Below are 22,207 nucleotides of genomic sequence, written 5' to 3' on the forward strand. Positions count from 1 at the left end.
AGATCCTTGGACTTGATGGTGTGGCAGTATGAACAGATTTCCAGAAAAATGGCAAGATACAGGAACTCTTTCAGCAGTTCCAAAAAGGCTCCACACCCATTTGCACTACTCAGATGATGCTGAGGGCACAGGCGAACCTCCAAGTGGCCTCAACCTCTCTGTGACAGAATGCAAATGACCAGCTGTCTGCAAGGAACATCAATCCTTCCATTCCCACCATCCAATCAGAGCTGAAGAAGCTTCTTGGATGAGAAGGGAAATGTCTTCTAAGACCTGATTGTTTCTTCTATTTAATTTGCCTTCTACAGGTACTTAATAAACCCTGAAATCTCCTCATTAACTGGTGTGTTCATTGTGTTTGGATTCCCAAAGAGCCACTTATTCAGCTCTTGGGCCATTGCCTGATCCTTGGCGAAAAACACACAGAGAGACACATAAGCATATTATCATATCAGATCTATTTACGTTCAATAACAAAGGACATTTACAAGCAAACAAAGGAGATACCTAAACCAATTTACTATTTACTGTGCCAAGAGACTAGGATCACTTGCAAACCAGGCTTTCACCAGAAATCAACTGTATCCCCATGTGAAATGGAGCACATCGTCTCCATGCCAGGAGCAGCCTTCCTCCCAAGACATTTTCTAGAAACCAGAGTTCTGGGCTGGCTTGCTGATTCTACAACAAAGACAGCTAGTTTTGGGCTACCAGGAAAGAAAGCTTCCCATTCCTTTCATTCTAGGTTAAGCTGAAAGAAAAAAGCTCGCAAAGGGCCACATAATACTGTACTATACCCCCTCCTGGCAAATGTCCTAACCTAATGGTTTCATCTACTGTTGCTATTATAAAGGAGCAGCAACAAACCCTGGACACTCATACCATGCTATTCATATGCTTACACAGTGCTTGGAGGCTTTGAATTTCAGCCTAGGGAAGAACGGGGTCCACCCACCTCAACCCTGACTCTCAGTGGGGTAAGCGCTCCCCGAGAAACAGCCGCTGTGCAATTTGGGTTTTCTCTGGATTCACAACTATTGCTCGAGAAGCGGCTGGTAACTGCCTTTGCACAGAGCTATCTCCTGCAGCCGTTTTTGGACTGAGAGGAATGCTCACAGTCTGTCACAATTGGTCCTTTCACAGTTGGAGTCATGCAACGGGCTTTACAGCTAGTCTTGCTGCGATTTTTTCCTCAGGCGCAATATAAAGTGCTGGTTATCCTTTTTCAAGCCATGAATAGCACAGAGCCAGGATACATGCCTCTCTCTGGGGGTACATGATAGATAGGGTGGGTCCCTCCAGGCCCACTCGCTTAAGTGTTCTCACCCAGTGAGACCCAGTTAGCACAAAGCTGCCCTGCCCTGTGAAAGAGGATTATCTATGAGAACCAGCACCCTTCCTCCATCCCCTTCTGGGTGATGAGGACAGTGCAAGCAGCTGGTTCTTTCCCCAAGGGTAGGTTGAGACTACAGTTCAGAAGGCATGGGAGAAGAATGGCTTCGTACGATGTACAGTTTGTGGTTACTATCATTCTGTTGGTTTTTATATTTTATTGTTATGCAGTGACCCATCCCCATCAGGGATGTTGTGTATAAGATGGGTGTCCACATCACTCTCTTAAATAAAGAGGTGTCACTACTGCCCAACAACAAAATCAAGCTGATCCCAATAAATGAGGAATTTGCATCCCGTCTATGTCAGCTGACTGGGAAGGGGAATCAATCTCTTGGATTGTAGCAATTTGAGTGTAACAGAAGATGATGAATTAAGGGAAGTCTTGGGAACTCGTTGCATTCAGACAGCCCTTCCTTACACGTGACGTGACCTGAGTTATATCCTCCAGGGAGATTTCCTGCACAATGTGGCTGTTGGAAGGGACAGTGGAGAGAGACGTAATAATACTTTTCAAATACCTGAAAGAAAATTATATCTAAAAAATCAACACTGCTATTGTGTCAGAGTGTAGGACATGACATCATGATATGACTATTAGGAATAAAAAGTCTTAATGGTAAGAGAAGCAACAACAGCCAGGAAGCAGAGACAAAGACAGTTGCCGGGAAGAATGAACTGAAACCAAATAAAAAAGATCCCAAAGAAAAGGAGAAAGGGAAAAGGAGAAGCAGTCTCAAGAGTGGTGCTGGTAATAGTTTGGGTTTTTATGTGGATTGTGTTTTGTGTACAATACCTATGGTTCGGCCTTAGTTCATTGGGAGGAGGGGAATAGTTTGGTCCTCCTTTATGTTTTTGGCTGCTCTGTCATCTACTTTGAATGAGTTCCGATTCTTGGTTCTTTTGGTCTCTGGTATGATTGCCTGGGTTTTGTTTGCTTGGATCTCCAGGGCAAGAAGTTCTGTGGTTTTAAATACTGATTCTAAAACGGCAAAGAACTCTGACTGATTAGCATTGTATATGTTATAGTTCAGGCCTTTCTGGCATATTGTGCTTTCCAGTAGAGAATGGTCAACTGGATGTGTTGACTACTCATTTGGGCTCATTTGTCTCTTTGTTTCTGGAGTTTAGCTTGAGTAGTTTGATTTGGAATTTTGTTTTCCTTTTTTTTTTTGGCTTAGAGATGGAGTCATGACAGTGTCAACATTTTTGGATTTGTTCCAGTTGCTCATTGAGATTGTTTATGGTGCATCACCATAAAACCCAAACCAACTAAGTTGCTTAAGAAGACAAACCAGAGGCCATCTACGACATGCGGAATAAGAGGTGCTATGCAGGACAGAGAGGCAGACTGCATCCATTAACACCAACTGGCAGTCAGAAGACACATACACACAAAACCCCCTTAATCTTACAACACATACACAGTCTCAACTATAGTTTCAATTGGGTAACTGTGACCATCCTAGACCAAGCCAAATCCAAAAATGCTAGGGGATTTTCAGAGAGATTAACAGTGGGAAGGGACCGCCCCCCCCCCCAAAAGCAGGAGACCTTACACCATTTCTGACAGATGGCAGTTGAGTACCTTCTTGAAAGCTTCCCATGATAAAGCTTCCAAAACTTCGGAAGGCAAGCTGTTCCACTCATTGATAGCTCTCACTGTCAGAAAATTTCTCTTGCCATGGTTCTTAAGTGACAACAATGTTGTTAACAAGCAAATATGGCTTCCCCCATTGACTTTGCTTGTTAGAAGCTGGAAGAGTAAGTTGCAAATAGAGATCATATGACCTGTGGAACTGCAACCGCTATAAATACATGCCAATTGCCAAGCACCCAAATTGTTTAGATATATCAGGACCTTCCTCTTGCATGTTTTTCAAGGATCCTCAAAGTCATTCTAATATTCACCACAGATTCTTCAGGACATTGCTTCTTGAAGTTTTCTATTGATGTTTCAAGCAATCCCTTTTTTTTCCCGTCTTCGAGACTCTTACTTGAACTTTTGTAGATGTTGAATGCCTATAATAGATGCTTCAAGCCATCCCTCCACATCTAACTCACACGTTTCTGGCCTTTTTTCCTGGAGATGATTTATCGATGCTTCTAGCCAACCATTCATGTCCACCCTGGATGCCTCAGCACATTCCTCCGGGAGGTTGGTGGCAGATGCTTTAAGCCATTCTGGCAGGATGTGTTTTGACCGTTCAGAGGAATCCTCTTTTAGGAGTTTGAAAGATTTCTGCAGCCACCTCAGTATATCTGGCCCAGGTTCCTTTGATTTTTTTATTTTGTCTACTGAAGCTTTAAGCCATTTCTGGTTCAATTGATATTCCACCATTTGAGGCTTCATTTTGTTTTGAGCTTCTGTCTTGTGTTCCATTTGGTCTCTGTATATCAATAAGGTGCAGCGGCCCATCCTCAGCTGTTCTTCTCTGGAAAAAAAAATCAGAATGTTAGGTGTGAATCTGGGCCAACAAAAAAGTTAGTTAAAATAATGGGAACTGCTTTGATGTCAGGAAACTCTCACTCTGAAAGTATATAAATATTGTTGGGCAGTGGGGGATGGAGGTTGAAAAGTCTCTCCTATACCTATCTTCCCATTCCATGAGACTAACTCCTAGATTTGTATATGTAAAAGTATAAGAGCCATAGTTTGTAAATTTCTTTCAAAAGTAAGGGGAATGTCAGGATTTCTAAGGTTTGTAAGATAAAGAGACCCTAATATGAAATTCTGGAAGAAGTTGTTTGTGGTGGCTATCTAAAAATTTCTCACCTGCACAGTATTTCGTCATAATCTCTGGAGAGCTCCTCTTTCTCATCAGTAAGTTCAATGTTTATGACCATCAGAATCTCTTCATTTTCTACTGTCAGTTTCGACATCACTGCTATCTTTCTGTAAATTATGAGGCCCAGAGAGATATTAGCCCTCTTAATTTGTTAGTTGAATTACTAAGCATACCTACATTCCTAATTATTTTTGCATTCCATTATACCTATTGCTCTTCTCTTATTCATTTATATGTATGTACGTACGTACATACATACATACATACATACTTACATACATACATACTTACATACATACTTACATACATAGATATAAAAGAATGGAATACTTCTTTTATCCAGTATATCTGGTTTACGGGATCTAATAAATCTGAATTTGAAAGAAAATGGCAGTTGGTCTTACCTGAAACTGCATGTTTAAGAGAAGGTGTGGGAGGAGTAACCAATGGGTATTAACCCTGCCCTCTTGCCCTTGGAGTCTGAGGATAATCCTTTGAAGCCATGCCTCTGATCCTCCTCTTGCTCTCCCAGATTAACTGATAGTCGTAGCAGAGTCCTGTAAGGAAAGAACACAGAACAGCGCAAGCACCTATCCTTCCTATTGACCCTGAATGACCACATAGCTATCTCAGGCCCCTGGCGCGGGTGCGCTAAACAAGGGGGGAAAGTGACTCCTCCCACACCTACTCTTAAACATGCAGTTCAGGTAAGACCAACTGCCAGTTTCCTGAGTGAGGTGTGGGAGGAGTAACCAATGGGACATTCCAAAGCTAGATGTCCTAGGGGGGGATTATTGGGCCTGAGGCCCTCGAGAGTCTAGGACTCCCTGCAGCACCCTCCTGCCGAAGGCTGCCTCCGCGTAGGCGTAGGCATCTAGACGGTAATATCTAATGAATGGGGAAGGAGACGCCCAGGCGGCGGCCCGGCAGATCTCTTCTATGGGGGCCTGGGTGGCCCAGGCTGCTGAGGTGGCCGCACTCCTGGTGGAGTGCGCTGTGATACCCTCTGGGACTTGAATACCCCGTGCCTGGTAGGCCTGTTAAATGGCCGCCCTTATCCACCTGCTGATGGTGGCCGGGGAAACCTTAGCGCCTCTGGTGGAAGGTTGATATGACACGAAAAGCGCTTCTAAGCGCCTAAAGGGAGCCGTGCGCTTAAGGTAAATGTGCAAGGCTCTCCTGACATCTAACTTGTGCCACGATCTTTCCCTATCCCCAGAGGGCTGCGGACAGAAGTCCGGCAGAATTATCTCTAGAGCCCTGTGGAAGGGAGAATTGACCTTGGGCATGAACACGGAGTCCAATCTGAGGATTACCCGGTTCTCTAGGAATGTGCAAAGGTCTGCTCTGCTGGAGAGAGCGTTGATCTCAGAAACCCTCCTGGCCGAGGTGATGGCGACCAGGAAGATGACCTTAAGGGTCAGAAATTGGAGGGAAACCTCCCTCAAGGGTTCAAACGGTGCCTCCATCAAGGCCTGGAGGACTGTAGGTAGGTCCCAGAAGGGGAACCGATGGACCTCTGGGGGCTTAAGATTCGCCGCTTCTTTGAGGAAACGCTTGAGGACCAATGTTCCCTCTAATTTTTTTTCAGTGTGAGCAGAAAAGTAGTGTTTGAGCGGCATATTTTCATGCCTAAGCACCTGAATTTTTTTCACAGATGTCACCTAAGACAACAACAAAATCAGTATTATTTGAAACTCAAAGTTATGTTTATTCAAGGTACCCGCTTAATTAAAAGTGGTATATAATATCAGTATCACTTAACAACGCTCCTGCTTAGCAACCAAAATGTTGGCTCAGAAAGTCTGGCATTTGAAGCACGCAAGTCTTTAAGCTGTTGTTACAAGACCCTTGCACCCCTAACCCTTTAGGGAAAAAAACCCCCAGGGGTCTCAAACGTGACAGCTTTAAGACTTGTGGACTTCAACTCCCAGAATTCCTCCCTGAGGGGAATTATATATTTGGACTGTTTCATAGTTACATTAGAGAACTACATTGTTAGAACTTAGCACAAAAGATACCTTTTATCTGAAAATCCAAATAGAGTAAACCTGCTATTATCCCAGAGCACTAATGTCATTTGTCCCAATCTGTTTTACGAGTCTGTATTAAAATAGATAGAAATATTTTCACTAAATTTTATAGATCTATATTTCAGGAACCTATCAGAAGTTAGGGTAAGATAAGAGTGGAAGAATGAATTTTGTTGCAGGTCATGGGGATTTTTTCAGCATCTTAAAAGTGGAGCACATGTGCATTGAACTAGCAATACCCATTTAATAACAAAAGGAAATGGCTGAATTAAATTTGGTAAAGTTGCAAGCGAGCTGTAAAAAGCTTGTGGTTTTTAAAATCATAGAATCAGAAGGGATACTGGAGATCTTCTAATCCAGCCCCTTGTCCAAGGCAGGAGTCTTTATATCATCTGAGACAAATGGCCGTCCAGTCTTTTGAAAACCTGTAGCAAATGAATTAAGATTCCATTGATTTTAGTTGTTCTTACTGTCAGATTTCTCCTTATTTCCAGCTTGAGTCTCCTTCTGACAAGTTTCCATTGCTTCTTGTCCTGTCCTCAGGTGCTATTGCTGCCGCCTCCTCCTCCTCCTCCAACAGCACCAACACATTTGCTGCCCAGCGCTGCAGCTGAGGTGAAGCCACCAAATCTCCCGCTGGCGCCCCCGCAGCGTTGGGTGGAAATCCGGCAGTGCTGTTGGAGGAGGAGGCGAACCAGCCTGCCACCGCCAGCCCCGCCGCTCTTCCCACCCCCTTCCTAGCCCCACAGTCCAGCGGTCGCAGCAGAAGCAGCCCCGGGTCTCCACTGCCGCTCCCCACATTCTCTGAACGGGGTCTTGCAGGAAGGAATCCCCTCTCCAAGGGATCCCCCAAACATGGACTTGAAGAGCCGTGCTCTTCAAAACAAGTCTGGGGAGGTCCTTTGCAGGCGGCCAGTTGTAGCCGCCTGCAAAGGACGTCCCCACGTTTGCTTTACAGAAATCTCTGCGCAGCAGATAGAAACTGCTGCGCGGGGTTTTCTTGCCACATGCGCGGCCGCGCAGCCGCGCACCTTAGAGGGAACAGTGTTGAGGACCGGGTGTTGGGATAAGGGTGGAGCGTCCACCCCCCCTAGAATGGTGAAGAGGGCTGAGACCTGTCTCCTAAGAGTGCTGGGGGCGAGGCCCTTCTCCAGATCTTCCTGCAGCAAGTCCAAGACCTGAGGAAACGAGGCCGCGGCCGGTTGGATGTCCTTTGCTTTACACCAGTCAGCAAAGGTCACCCAGGAGGCGTTGTAAATTGCCTCCTGGTTGCCTCGACGGTCCTAATGACCTTGGAGGAATATTGAGCCTCTCTTAGCTGTTCCCGCTCAATCGCCAGGCGGTCAGATGGAGCCACTCCGGGTCCGGGTGCTCCAGAGACCCCTGATGTAGGGACACCTCCCCCGGGGGGATCCTCCAGTGGGGAGCTGAGGACAGCTCCACCAGGTCTGCTAGCCAGGGGCGGTGTGGCCAGAAGGGAGCTACTAGAATCATCTCTGCCCCTTCTGACACTAGCCTCCTCAGAACCCCGGGAGTGAGGGGAAGGGGGGGAAATGCGTAAAGTAGACCTGGTGGCCATCTGCAGCGGAGGGCGTCCATGTCCATGGCTCCTCTGGAGGGAAACCTCGCTATGAAGTTCGGCAGCTGGGCATTCGCTGGAGTTGCGAAGAGATCCACCGTTGGTTGTCCAAACCTTTCGCAGATCCGCTCGAAGACGCTGGGGTGGAGCTGCCACTCTCCGTTGTCGACCGTCTCCCTGCTGAGCCAGTCCACTTGGTGGTTCTCCGTCCCGGAGATGTGTTCTGCTCTGATGGACTGGAGATGTCTCTCTGCCCAGTTTCCTAACCGGAGGGCCTCGTCGCGAAGGGCCTTGGAGTGGGTTCCCCCTTGCCTGTTCACATGGGCCTTGGCTGCCACGTTGTCCGTCAGGACCAGGATGTGATGACCGGAGACTATGGTCTTGAAGTGTCGTAGGGCCAGGTGGATGGCTCTGAGCTCCAACCAGTTGATGTTGTTGCGCAGATCTGTTGGAGTCCAGCATCCCTGGGCCATCTGAGCTTCCAGGTGTGCTCCCCAGCCAAACAGGCTCGTGTCCGTCGTGAGTATTTTCCTCGCTGGCTCCTGGAAGAGGGATCCCTTGGTCAGTGCCGGGGTCAGCCACCAATGGAATGAGAGCAGCACCTGGGGCGACACTTGGATCTTGAATCTGGCGTCGCTCGTCCCCGCCTTCTGGTATGGAAGCAGGAACCACTGCAGCTCCCTGGCGTGTAGGTGAGCCCAAGGCACGATCCCTATACAAGAAATGAATTTCCCAAGGAGCCTGGAAAGAAGAACTACAGGGATAGATCGTAATTTACGAACCTCATGAATTATCTGCACAATGCTGTCCCTTCGCTCTTGGGGAAGGAACACCTCCCCAGACACCGAATCAATAATAGAGCCGAGGTGTTGGAGCCTGGTAGATGGAGCCAGCTGGCTCTTCTCTAGGTTGATAGAGAACCTCAGGGACCTGAGAGTGTCAATGGTGGTGCCCAGATACTGTCTGGCCGTGGATGGGGACCTGGCTAGGACTAAGATGTCGTCTAGATAGCAAAATAAACGGACTGGTAAAGAACGCAGGTGACCTGTGGCTGCTGCCAGCACCTTGGTAAAGGTCCTGGGGGCTGAGGCCAGCCCGAAAGGGAGGGCTCTATATTGGAAATGATTTCCCCCATGTGAGAACCTAAGGAAACTGCGATGTTCCGGGGCGATGCTGATGTGGAGGTAGGCCTCCGTAAGGTCGATGGAGGCCATAAAGTCGCCCTGTCATATGCCTTCCAAGATGGACTTCAGGGAAGTCATCTTGAATCTACGGTAGACTACCCTGGAATTGAGTTGTTTAAGATCCAGGATAGCTCTCCACCCTCCTGAGCTCTTGGGAACCAGAAACAGGTGGGAATAGAATCCGGAACCTCTCTCCCCCTCTGGGACCTCTTCGATGGCCTTGATGTCCAAGAGGTGTTTGATGGCCTAAGCCTTAAGCGGAACCTGTTAGGGGGTTGTGAGCGGAACTCCAGGTGTAACCCGAGCTTAACCGTCTGGAGGACCCACTCGTCAGAGGTGATGCGTTCCCAGGCATCCGCGAAAAGGGTGAGGCGACCGCCAATGGGGTGATCCGTGGCTGGATCACCTGAACCTGCGGAATGGGCGACCACCTCCTCCTCGAAAGGGCCATTTGCCTTGCTGCTGGGCCCTGAATCTGTCCCTAAAGGACTGCCTGTCCCCTTGCCTGTGGAACCTGGGGGGTTGATACCTGTGAGACTGAGCCTCCGAATCAGGCTGGCGGAAGGATGTTCTCCTGGGGTAGGGGGCATGTCGGTTACCCAACCGTCTGGTCGTGGCTGGGAGGACCTTCTTCTTGTTTTTGTCCTCCACCAGAAGTGGGTCCAGCGAGGCGCTGAACAGCTTGCCCCCGATGTAGTCTGCTCCTGCAAGGTGCCATTTGGCTCAGGACTCCGCCTGCCAGTGGCGCAACCACAGTAAGCGCCTGGACGCTACAGAGGAAGATAAAGCTCGGGATGCATACTTAACTGCATCTAGGGTAGCGTCCGCAGAGAATTGTGTGGCTGCCAGCATCTTTGAAATGGCTTGCAGCAGTCGCACCTCCGTGGCAGGTGTTCTGTCCCTCAGCTCTTCCAGCCACAACACCGTGGACCTGTTAAAGAAGGAAGCAGAAGCAGCCGCCCTAATGGCCCAGGTTATTGCCTGAAAGGTTTTACGTATCACGGTCTCCGCCTTCTTATCCTCTGGCTTGAGACAGTGTGTAATGTCTCCCGTCATCACGGATGAGGCTGAGGCTAGAGTGGCGATCGGGTTGTCCACCTCCGGGAGCTGGAGTGCCTGGTCAAAGGTGGGTTTGAGGTTATAGAACCTCCGCTCATTGCCCCCCGGATTGGGGAAAGTCCCTGGTTTAACCCACTGGGACTTTAGGACCTCCATAAACATCTCTGGAGTTGGAATCTCCTCCTTTTTAACCGGGGGTCTATGAAAGGGGCCCTTTTTTCTCCTTTTACTGGTGCTAGGTGTGGTAGTGGTCTGTGTGAGTTCTGAAGGGGGATCCAGGTCCGCTGTGTCCCTGGCCTTACGGAGTAGGGAGCTAAATAAGGAGGGGGGAAACAGGCCCGTGATGTTGGGGGCGTCTGTAGACTGAGGATCCTCATCCTCAGAGAACCCCACGCCCTTCAGCTCCCCTTCTTCTAAATCTGAGGCTTCACTGGCAGTGGAGGGAGAAGGGGACCTGTGCTCTCTTGCCACAGAGGCTCTGGGAAGGGCCTGATGATCTCTGGGCTGGTCCCGGGATGATCCCTGTAGTGAGGCCTGGGGTTGGTGCTGCATCCCAGCGGCCATCACTTGAGCTAAAGCCCTGGCTAGAACCTCCTGGAAGCTCTCAGGTGACTCTGGGAGGGCAGGGCGGAGCTCTGGGTGTTGTGGGTGATCCCTTGCCTCTGGGGAATTTGGTGCCAGCCTGGGCCTAGCGGAGCTGGAAACTCTGTGCCCAAAGGGATCCCCCCACGTTTCAGAGGAATGAGCAGGCGAAAGGGAGGGCGAAATGGAGCTATGCCTCCTGCCTGAGCCCCTGGAGGAGCCAGGGGAGGGAAGCTGGGCCTCTGCAGTGCAGGGAGCCTGCGGGGGGAGCATGACCTGGAAGGTGATGGACTGATGGTGTCCCTAAACCTTCTTGAGGAGGCCCCGGTGACTCGGCTTCCCTGGGAGCGGGGCTCCTTCCTGAGTGCCCTGGGCTTTTCTCTTTTGTCGAGGGATCTCCCTCTGGGGCCCCGGGAAGCTCCCCTGGAAGACCCCTCGCCTGGATCAGAGTCCCCTGGTCTCGGGCCTGCACCCCCACGCTTCGCCGCCTCCATCATAACACTCACAGTTTTGTTGCTCACTCCCTCCTTGTTCTCTGCTGGCTGATCTTCTCTTTCCCAGCCGGCCTGCACCGAGGCTTCTAGGCCTTCTGCGGATCCACCAGCAGAATAGGGCCGCTCTAGACCTCTTCCCGCCTTCTCGATGCTGTCTGAGCACTTTCGGCTTCCGTGGGAAGAGAGCCGATCATGCGCTCGACCATGTGATCTCCTCAAAATGGCGGAGATTCAAGATGGCGGCCGCCAGTCTCCGCTTCGATTCCCAGCTGCTTGGGAGCGTTGGGGGAAGATTCCTCAGCTCCCCGGTCTCTGCTGGGCTCCTGGGTGCAAGGGGGCCTTCAAATGGCCCACACGGATCCTTTTGCCCTCTTACGCAACCCTCCGGTTGCTGGGGATCGCTGAGAGCACAGCAGGAGGGGTGAATAATCCACAGAAATCTTCTTTAAGAGAAAAAACGCTGAAAGGAAAAACAGCCTTAATCCTAAGGCAAGGTGATGCAGCCTGTAGGATCCTGGGGATTCCTAGAGGCTGCAATCCTAGAAAAACCTGAAGGAAAGAAACCCTAAACTTTCCAGGTGAGGGAGAGTCAGAGAAACATTCCTTCTGGGCTGGAGTCTGAGGTTAATCTGGGAGAGCAAGCGGAGGATCAGAGGCATGGCTTCAAAGGATTATCCTCAGACTCCAAGGGCAAGAGGGCAGGGTTAATACCCATTGGTTACTCCTCCCACACCTCACTCTGGAAACAGTCAAATCGCTATCTAAAAATTTCTCACCTATAAAGTTCTTCTTTAAGGTCATTATTCTCTCGTAGGAGCTCTTTCTCTACAGCTTCTTTCTGAGCCTTGCAGCTGAGTCTCTCAGTTTCTCGCCTCAGTTTCTCCAGCTGCCCAGATTCCTCTGAACTAATTTTTCTGTAAAATATCAAGAGCAAAGTGTAATTAGCCCCCTTAGGTTTTTTGATTTGAATTATAAAACTTGTTTAAAATAAAACTAATTGAAATAGCTGAAAAAGGAAGAAAAAGTCAGGGTTGCTATCTAAATCTTTTAACCTGCTCAAGTTTTCTTTATAATCTTTATACTCTTTGGCGAGCTGGTGGTTTTTCTGTATAAGGTCCTGAATTTGGACTCTGAGCTCCTCTTTTTCTGCCAGAAGTTTGAAGATTTGCATTGTCTTTCTGCAAATTATGAAGACCAGAGAGAAATTAGCCCCTTGGGGTTTTTTTTAACTTGAATTATCAAGCTTTTGATACAATTACAATACATTCCACCCTTTCTCCCCCAAACTTTACTAGAATATAATTTTCATCACTTGTTTGATAAAATGGCCAGTCCCATTGCCAATGGAGAAATTATGAATGTATCGAAAGTGTGAACTTAATAGGGTTATGCAAAGATTTGATGAACAATGCCAAGACTTACACATAACTCTGGTCCCTCACTCTCTTCAGATCTCCTTCCAGTTTTTCGGTTTTTGTCTGAACAATCTAGAGAAGCCAAAATACAACACAAGTCAGGAATATATTTTCATATCAGCCCACTCACTACCCCCTACCCCCACCCCATCACTTGTACTGGGCTTCTTCACCTCTTCTTATGACATGAACTGTTTCTCGGTACTGGACTCTCAACAGATTCCTCTTAATCATATGCGAGATCATATGACCTGGGGAACTGCAACTGCTATAAATGCATGCCAATTGCCAAGCACCCAAATTCTGATCATATGACCATGGGAATAATGCAATGGTTGTTAAGTGTATTGATTATAAATAACTTTTTCAGTGCTGTTATAACTTTGAATGGTCATTAAACAAATGTTTATAAGTCAAGCACTACCTGTACTGTATATGAATAGGGATCAAACCCTCATACCAATGGTGATGATGATGTTGGGTAATGAAATGTCTGCAAGCAATGATCCAAGCTCAGAGAGTACCAAGGATTCTACATTTCTACCCTGAGTTACAAAGATTCTCTTCATTTAGATATCATCTTGCAAATTTTAAAATGGGGAAAAATGTATTTTTCACAGTGTTTCCTATGTGGCACATTGATTATGTTATTTCATTTTTTTCAACAACGGGATGATAACATATTGAATTAAATTGAATTCTTCGGCCAAAGGGGATACAGAAATGGATACAATTTTCCCAAGAAACCTTCATGTAGACCTTCCTCTTGTTTCTTCTGCTTCTAGTATAAAAATGCAAAAAAGCAGATGAGACCAACACATATATGAGGAACCATGGGGATTTTAGGGTAAAGGTTTGCCATTTGCCTTTGGTATTGGAACTATGAAATCCTTATTTTGGTGGCATGAGGGGACCCCTTGTCCCCCTTCATATTCAAAGGTGCCCATTTCTTGTGGGCCATATAAGGTTCACCTTGATGTTTCAAGGCATCATTTTTATTCTGTCTTCGAGACTCTGACTTGGATTTTTGTAGATGTTGAATGCCTATAATAGATGCTTCAAGCCATGTCTCCACATCTAACTCACAAGTTTCTGGCTCTTTTTCCTGGAGATGATTTGTTGATGCTTCTAGCCAACCATTCACATCCTCCCTGGATGCCTCAGCACATTCCTCCGGGAAGTTGGTGGCCGATGCTTTAAGCCATTCTGGCAGGATGTGTTTTGACCGTTCAGAGGAATCCCCTTTTAGGAGTTTGAGAGATTTCTGCCTCAGTATTTTTGGCCCAGGTTCCTTAGAATTTTTTAATTTTGTCTACTGAAGCTTTAAGCTATTTCTGATTCAATTGATATTTTACCATTTGAGGCTTCATTATGTCTTGAGCTTCTGTCTTGTCTTCCATCTGGTCTCTGTACGTCAATAAGCTGCAGCGGCCCATCCTCAACTGTTCTCTGGGAAAAAAATCAGAATGTTAGCTGTGTATCTGGGCCAACAACAAAGTATTCTTAGTTAAAATAATGGGAATTGCTTTGATGTCAGGAAACTCTCACACTGAAAGTATATAAATATTGTTGGTCAGTGGGGGATGGAGATTGAAAAGTCTCTTCTATACCTATCTTCTCATTCCATGAGATTAACTCCTAGATTTGTATATGTAAAAGTATAAGAGCCATAGTTTGTAAATTTCTTTCAAAAGTAAGAAGAAAAGAAAGAGTGGAAGGAAAAAGGAAAGAAGAAGAGATCGCTATGGAGGAAGAAAAGGAAAGAAGGGCCAAACAAGCATGATTTATGCGAAAATGCCACGAACGAATAGACCACGGTACAACACAAACAATGTTTTGAAAGTGAAAAGGAATCATCCAAAATCAGGAGGGCTCCCCTGACTGCAGCATTGCTAGCATAACAATTCAGCTCATGTGGAAGGGAAGGGATGCATTATCAGGAAACCTCTCAAGACTTCAATGCCCATCAGACAGTGATGGACCATAGTCTGGTCCACGGTCTGAGCTATACCCCCATTTGCACTACTCAGATGATGTTGAGGGCACAGGCGAATCTCCAAGTGGCCTCAACCTCTCTGTGACAGAATGCAAATGACCAGCTGTCTGCAAGAAACATCAATCCTTCCATTCCCACCATCCAATCAGAGCTGAAGAAGCTTCTTGGATGAGAAGTGAAACGTCTTCTAAGACTTGATTGTTTCTTCTATTTAATTTGCCTTCTACAGGTACTTAATAAACCCTGACATCTCCTCATTAACTGGTGTGTTCATTGTGTTTGGATACCCAAAGAGCCATTTATCCCACCCCTGGGCCATTGCCTGATACTTGGCGAAACACACACACACACACACAAACATATCTGATTTATCATATCAGATTTATTTACTTTCAATAAAAGTAAATTTACAATCAAACAAAGGAAATACCTAAACAAACTTACTATTCATAAGCAATTGTGCCAAGAGACCAGGATCACTGGTAAACCAGACTCTCACCAGAAATCAACTTTATCCAACAGATATCTGGGGCAGACTACCAGAATGGGTCTCTCCTTGCATAGGTAGCTCCGAGCGGGCTGCCACTACCAAACCATCAAGACACACTGTGGCATATGCCAAGGATAGGAAAGTTTGCTTGCTTTTCTACCCAGTGACCTCCCTGGCTGAGCAAAGATGCTGGAGAGGAGCATGGGCCCCTTGCCACTTCGTCTGTGAGGGAAGAATTCAGACTCTGCTCCCCACACGTGAAGTGGAGCACATTATCTTCATGCAAGGGGCAGCCTTCCTCCTAAGACGTTATTTTAGAAATCGGAGTTCTGGGGAGGCTCACTGATTCTGCAGCAAAGACAGTTAGTATTGGGACACCAGCAAAGAAAGCCTCCCATTCTTTCCATTCTAGGTTAAGTTGAAAGGCACATGCAAAGGACCACATAATACTGCATTCACCATATCCTGCCGAATGACCTCACCTCATGGTTTCATCTACTGTTGGCTACTCATATGGTTACACAGTACTTGGAGGCTTTGAATTTCAGCATAGGGAGGAACAGGGTCCAGCCACCTCAACCCTGACTCTCAGTGGGATAAGCGCTCCCCAAGAGATAGCTGCTGTGGGATCTCTCTGGACCTACAACTATTGTTCGAGGAGCAATTTGGGTTCCCTGTTGTCGAGGTTTAACTGGTAGCTGTGGCTAGCTGGCTTTGCACAGAGCCATCTCCTGCATCAACTTTGCCCATTCCTAGAGTGAGAGGGTTTGCTCACAGTGCAGCTCAATTTTGTCGCTTAGCATGAGTCCCTTAGGACTCATGGACTCATGTAACAGGCTGTACAGCTATTCTTTTGGCTGTCATGCTGCATGGATTTTTTTTCTCAGGTTAAATACAAAGTGCTGGTTATCACTTTTCAAGCCACAAATAGCAGAGACCAGGATAATTGCAAGAAGGTCTCTTTCTGAGGGTGCATGCCCATCTGACTGAGTCAGATAGAGTGGGTGCCTCCAGGTCCCCTCACTTAGATGTTGTCACCCAGTGAGACCTAGTTAGTGTACCTTTACCATAGCTGCCCCTGCCAAATGATAGATGATTTTCTATGAGTTGCAGCATCCTCCCTCCATCCCCTTATTGGGTGATAAGGACCCCACAAACAACTAGTTCTTCCTCCAATACTAGTTTACTCAAACTAGTTTATTCAAACCCGATACTCAAACTCTAGATTGAGACTAGAGTTCAGAAGGTGTGGAGGAAGAATGGTTTTGCTGGTACGATATGCTTTACAGTTTGTGGTTACTATCATTTTGTTGGTTTTTATAGTTTATTGTTATGCATGGACCCAACCAGGGATGTTGCGTATAAGATGGGTATCCATCTTAAATAAAATGGGTATCAGTCTCTTAAATAAAAAGGTATCACTATTGTGTGATTTGCTATCCAGCAACAAAATGAAGCTGATCCCAATAAATATGGAATTTGCATTCAGTTTGTCTCAGCTGACTGGGAAGGGAAAGGGGAATAAATCTTTTTGATTGTAACAGTTTGAGTGTAACAGATGATGATGAATGAAGGGAACTCCTGGGACTTTGCTGCATTCAGACAGCCCTTCCTTACCTGCAACGTGATCCAAGTTAGATTCTCCAGGGAGATTCCCTCCACAATGTGGCTGTTGGAAGGGACTGTGCAGATGATGTGGTACCAAATAAGGCAAAATGTAATTTTAGCCTACATTAGCAGCATTGGCTCCAACCCATGGTTCCAAATTCTCAGAATTAAAGAGTTGAATAAATTCAGACTTTAAAAAAAATGATGAAATGGAGGGAGACATAATAATATTTTTCAAATACCTGAAGGAAAAATAGATCTTAAAAAATCAAGACCCATTCTCTATTGTTTCAGATTATAGGGCATGACATGATGACATAAATATTAGGAATAAAAAATCTTAATGGTACAAGAAGCGACAACCAGGAAGCAGAGACAAAGGCGGTTTGCCTGGAAGAATGAATTAAAACAACATAAAGATCCAAAAAAAGGGAGAGTAAGAGAAAAGGAGTTGCAGATTCAAGAGTGGTGCTGGAGAAGCTTCAGGATGGTTCTTTTTGAGACTTCCAGAAAGTTGAGGGGTCAGAAGTTAACCTTTAGGGAAAAAAACAAATGCTGCAGTAAATCATAATCCAGAGTATGGCAACAGAACGTAACAAGATCATCTGCCATGGAGACCTCCTTTCACTAAGAACACTGGTGGCTAGTCATGATACACTTGAGCAGCTGAAGTCAAGCTGACCCGTGACCCGTCAAAACTGCGTTCCACAAAAGCGCGGTCGACGAAATCGCGTATGTGACGTCATCACAACGCGACGAAAAAGATCGAAAAATTGAAATAAAAATTAAATTACAGCAAGCCGATTCACATAAAGGTAAGGGTTAGGTTTAGGTTTAGGGCTAGGTTAAGGGTTAGGGTTAGGTTTAGAGCGTTAGCGTTACGTTTAGCGTTAAGGGTTAGCGTTAGGTTTTTCGTTAGGTTAAGGGTTAGGTTTAGGTTAAGGGTTAGGTTTAGGTTTGGGGGGGTTAGGGTAAGGTTTTTGCTTTATTTTTACATTTTTCGATCTTTTTCGTCGCGCTGTGATGACGTCACATACGCGCTTTCGTCGTCCGCGATTTTGTCGTCCGCAGTTTTGTGGTGGAACCAAGCTGACCACAATTGGCTGTCAACTGCAAATCACTGGATCCTTAAATTCAAATACCCCAACAGTGTGAATATTGTTGTGGAGGAACACTTGCTGTTTCAACATCACAACCCCTTAATGTTTGGACCACAGGACTGTTCTCCTCAGGAAGGAATGCAACAGTCAGAACAAGTTTTGACACTTTGAGAAGCCTTCCTTATGAAAAGTTGGTCTGTCTCTTATTCTCCACCAGGAGAGCCTGGCAATTTTATATCGGAGTTTAGGGGCACATATACATACCTTTCCATAGAAGTGCTAAAAAAAAAAAACCCTTTCATCAATCACACTCACAGCCTCTGAATTATTCCAAAGGTATCTGGCTGAAAGAAGCGGATGTGACTGAAGACAAAGATGCCTTGCTCCCAGTTGAGGAAGGCAGTGCTAGAACCAAAGCTTTCAGCTGTTGCAAGAACCGGCAAACATATAACTTAGCAGACAATGTCACATCAAGGGCTCTTGCACACTGAAACTGTAAAACCATCCCCCGTTTGATAATCAGGGTCTCTTGTTGAGACAGGTGACCTGCCAGTGGGTGTGCAAAAATCTAACTGATCTCCAAAGGGAAAAACTGTCGACTTGTTAAAACAGTCCCAAAAGGCATTTTTATGAGGGGCGGGGGAAACTCTCTCAGGAATGATGCCCTTCTCTGTCTAATAAAGGCAACCGTTGAACGCAGCCACAGCACCAAGGCCAACCCCCAACGGATAACCGGGAATTTTAGGCAATCTGGGGGTCCGGAAGGCCACGCAAACTGAGCCTAGGAAAGACGAGGGCTTTGGAAACGGAGGAGCGAGCCGACGAGAGCCCGTCCTTCCCCGCCAGTCGATGCCGCGCAAGGAAGGCGAATCCTCCCGAGAGCGCCGGTTCAACCGTTGCGACGGTTTGCCTCACACGCGCACGCGCGCGCGCGCGAGACCCTCCGGCTTCCCTCGCGCATCGAGGGAACGAGGAAGTTCTTCAGCGGCGCATGCGTCGTTCTTAGCCCCGCCTTTGGGAGTGCAGGATGTGTGTGTCGGTAAAGTTAGACAAGCGGGAGGCATTTCCCCCGCCCCTTTTTGCCTTCGGGTGGGAGGAGAGGCTGAGGGAGTCCGGGAACCAATCAGATGCGACGTCCTGGCTTCCTGAGGCGGGACGACAGCGAGAGTTTTTATTTTCTCCGTAGAAGCCTCATTGTTCCTCTCCTCCCCCCACCCCCCACCCCGCAGTCGGTCGGTGTTGCGGGGAAGCGATGCGTTAATTCCTTCGCCGTCGCTGGCTCAGAGGCCTCGGCAATGTCGGGAAGCAGGCCATCTCCTCAGCACCCTCCGGCCGGGCCGGGTGCTGCGGGCCCTCCGGGCTCTTCTTCCTCGGCCTCCTCGGTCACCACCTCGGCCTGCTTGGGTACCGCCATGGCGACGGGCACCGCCATGGCGACGGGCTCCTCCTCAGCGGTGCCCTCGCGACCTGTGTTGGTGGCGGCCGCCGTGTCCGGATCTTCCTCCAGCGGCGGCGGCGGCCTTTCTCGCCTGGCGGGGGCCCGAGTCGGGAGCGGCAGTGGCGCAGCCGGCAGCAGCAGCGGCACCAGGAAGAGGCCGCTTCTGACCCCGCTTTGCAACGGCCTCCTGAATTCCTACGAGGACAAAAGCAACGATTTCGTCTGGTGAGTTGGCCCTGGAGCGAGGGGGGGAAGCGGCTGCTACTCCCGTGTGTTTGGGGGGCAGAGCTGGGGGGGTGTCACAGGGTTAGGGTTTAGGCTGGCGCTGGTGGAGACCTAGGCGTCTCTCAACGTTGCTCTTCCAAGCGCAACACCCCCCCACTGGTTCATAATGCCGCCCCTCCGGTTGTGCCTTATAGCAGTGTTTCCCAACCTTGGCAACTTGAAGATGTCTGGACTTCAACTCCCAGAATTCCCCAGCCAGCATTCGCTGGCTGGGGAATTCTGGGAGTTGAAGTCCAGACATCTTCAAGTAGCCAAGGTTGGGAAACACTGCCTTATCGCTCAGGGCTCTCGCTGGTTTGCTAGGAGGAGCGTTAGCTCATCTAAGTGCCTGGGGAACTGCGACCGCATCAAAGCGTTGGCCATGGAAGAAAGAAGGGAATGGCCACTCGGCGAACTCATGGTTGACCGTAACATTTCAACTGTGGATTTGGTAGCTTGTGATTTTTCTCACACACACACGTGCACACCTGTGATTAAAGCATAAGTTCTGTGGAGCTAAGCGTGGTTTACTACCGCAGTCATTCTGAAAAGTAGATGGTGAGGTTTCAGCTGCCCTGCATTTGCCTAAACTCAGATGATTATTAAGTTTAACCAGGATTGAAATATCTGTGCTGGCAGCGGGATTCCGTTTTGATGACTGAGTAACGGGAAGAAAAAATTGTGTTTTGGGGCATTTCAATTCCCCATTCTCTTTTCTGAAATCGGCATTGTGGGTTCATAGGGCTTCGCCAATTAATTCACTGCGTTTACCTTGGAGCACTATTCCAGCAGAACCGGTCAACAAGATTTCTTTTAAGTGCCCCAGAGAAAAGAGGCTTTAATCTAGTGTTTTTCAACCTTTTTGTGCAAAGGCACACTTTTTTCATGAAAAAAAAAATCACGAGGCACACCACCATTAGAAAATGTTAAAAAAAATTAACTCTGTGCCTATATTGACTATATATAAAGTGTTTTTCCCACGGCACACCTTACACTATGTCACGGCACACTAGTGTGCCGCGGCACAGTGGTTGAAAAACACTGCTTTAATCCACATTTCTTACAGAAGATGTTTGTGCAAGGAAAGTGCCTCAAACCTGCCTTTCTAAAACAGTATCTGTGAGTTGGATAATATAAATTTGATACATTATTTTTAAAGAAGTGTTTTGATTAATAGAGTAGACATTTTAATTTCGGTCCCCAAGTGCCTGATTGGCAAACATGCTTACTGCCTTCTGGGGATTATTCAATTTCTTTTCAACATGCATGATTCTTGTATCTATATACTGAGCGTCTTTTATTTTCTCATTTATTTTCTTCCTTGCATAGTTGCTCCATCTAGGTCTAAACAACTATGTTGGCCCTATTTTGACATAGTATTTTGGAAGTTGTGTAACCAAAGCTGTAAACAATATTATTGTTGAATCATGGAATTATAATATGTTACAAAATTTATTATTATAGGTTTATTTTGCAATGATCTACAAAAAAACAATTTACATAATAGTACCGTCTTTCCTCGAAAATAAGACAGCATCTTATTTTCTTTTTACCCACAAAATATGGCTTGGGCCTTATTATGAGGGGAGGGTTTATTGTTTTGGGGTTGCCAGGTGGCTGCTCTCTTGCGAGCAGTCTCTCAAAGAGCCTCACGGATGAATGGCTGTGTTGCGCTGTCGCAGCAGCGCAACACAACAGCCATGAAGTGACTACGCTCACGAGAAGCCACCTGGCAAACCCCCTTACCAGCCAGGCACAGCGCCATTCACTGACCTAGGGGTATCGCCAAGCCGCATGAGCGCCTGTTTGCCGCCGCCCGGCTCCCGCAGCTTGCCACCTTCGAAATGCCAGTGAATGGCACTCTGCATGGCTGGAGAGGGGGGTTGCGCGAGCGGCTGTTCCGCTCTCACTCATGTGCCTCCCAGCCTCACAATGCCCTGGCCCAGCTCTCCCTGCAGAGCCAGGGGCACCTCCGCTGCCGCCGCCACCGCCATCGCAGCATGGCTTTTTCGGTGGCTTCCAAACTGGTCTAGCAGTGGCCGCTCTGGGCGTATACTCTATGGTTGTATGCCCTGCTGGCAGCTGGCCCATAACCATAGAGCATATATCCAGAGTGGCCACTGCTGGATGACTTGGTTTGGAAGCCGCCAAAAAAGCCATGCTGGGATAGCGACAGCAGAGGTGCCCTGGCTCTGCAGGGAGAGCTGGGCTAGGGCATCATGAGGCTGGGAGGTGCGTGAACGAGAGCGGAACAGCCGCTCGTGCAACCCCCCTCTCCAGCCATGCAGAGTGCCATTCACTGGCATTTCGAAGGCGGCAACCTGTGGGAGCCGGGCAGCACAGCCATTAGCCCCTGAGGCTGTGTCCGGCTCTTTGGGAGCCCGCTTGCAAGAGAGCAGCTGGCCGGCAACCTCCCTCTTCAGCTGGCCACAGCGCTGCTCACCAACTTAGCGGTATCCCAAAGGCACCAAGCAACACAATCACCTTTGCCTCCCCCCGGTTCCCGTGGCTTGGCACCTTCGGGATACTGCTAGCTTGGTGAGCAGCGTTCTGCCTGGCCGGAGGTGGGGGGTTGTCGAGGGGGCTTATTTGCGGGGGAGGGCTTATATTTTTGCCCACCAGAAAAATGTGGCATGGCCTTATTATGAGGACATGTGGTATTTTGGGGGAAACACTGTACCTGTACTGTCATCTGCATCAAGTCATCTACCACAAACCTAATATCTTTTTTCTGATTAGCCATCACCAGATCAGACACTATCAGTTGTAGGAGGTTTAAGGTGT

At 47.7% G+C, this 22,207-nt stretch overlaps 2 protein-coding genes across 4 annotated transcripts in view; one reads left to right on the forward strand and one right to left on the reverse strand.

The window, feature by feature from the left end:
• Window positions 1-215: 215 nt before the first annotated feature.
• LOC116514518 (ribonuclease Y-like) lies at window positions 216-14,646 on the reverse strand. 2 transcript variants are annotated; one of them, XM_032226090.1, is made up of 5 exons: window positions 13,883-14,646; window positions 12,535-12,599; window positions 11,889-12,026; window positions 4,169-4,288; window positions 216-3,827 (listed from the first exon to the last, which is right to left on the reverse strand). In XM_032226090.1, exons 1-5 carry the CDS (start codon window positions 13,961-13,963, stop codon window positions 3,386-3,388), a joined length of 846 nt encoding a protein of 281 aa, XP_032081981.1. In that variant the 5' UTR covers window positions 13,964-14,646; the 3' UTR covers window positions 216-3,385. The 2 variants fall into 2 exon arrangements, with proteins under 2 accessions (XP_032081981.1, XP_032081982.1); XM_032226091.1 differs by lacking the exon at window positions 4,169-4,288.
• Window positions 14,647-18,822: 4,176 nt separating this feature from the next.
• COP1 (COP1 E3 ubiquitin ligase) overlaps window positions 18,823-22,207 on the forward strand; it is a 112,321-nt gene continuing 108,936 nt past the window's right edge. The window contains exon 1 of one of the 2 annotated variants that reach the window (XM_032226349.1): window positions 18,823-19,384. In XM_032226349.1, the coding sequence (XP_032082240.1) occupies window positions 18,849-19,384 (536 nt within the window). In that variant the 5' untranslated portion in view covers window positions 18,823-18,848. The remainder of the gene's footprint in view (window positions 19,385-22,207) is intronic. The other variant, XM_032226350.1, reaches the window with a different exon arrangement.

The sequence above is a fragment of the Thamnophis elegans genome, chromosome 11, assembly GCF_009769535.1.
Source record: "Thamnophis elegans isolate rThaEle1 chromosome 11, rThaEle1.pri, whole genome shotgun sequence".
NCBI lineage: Eukaryota > Metazoa > Chordata > Lepidosauria > Squamata > Colubridae > Thamnophis > Thamnophis elegans.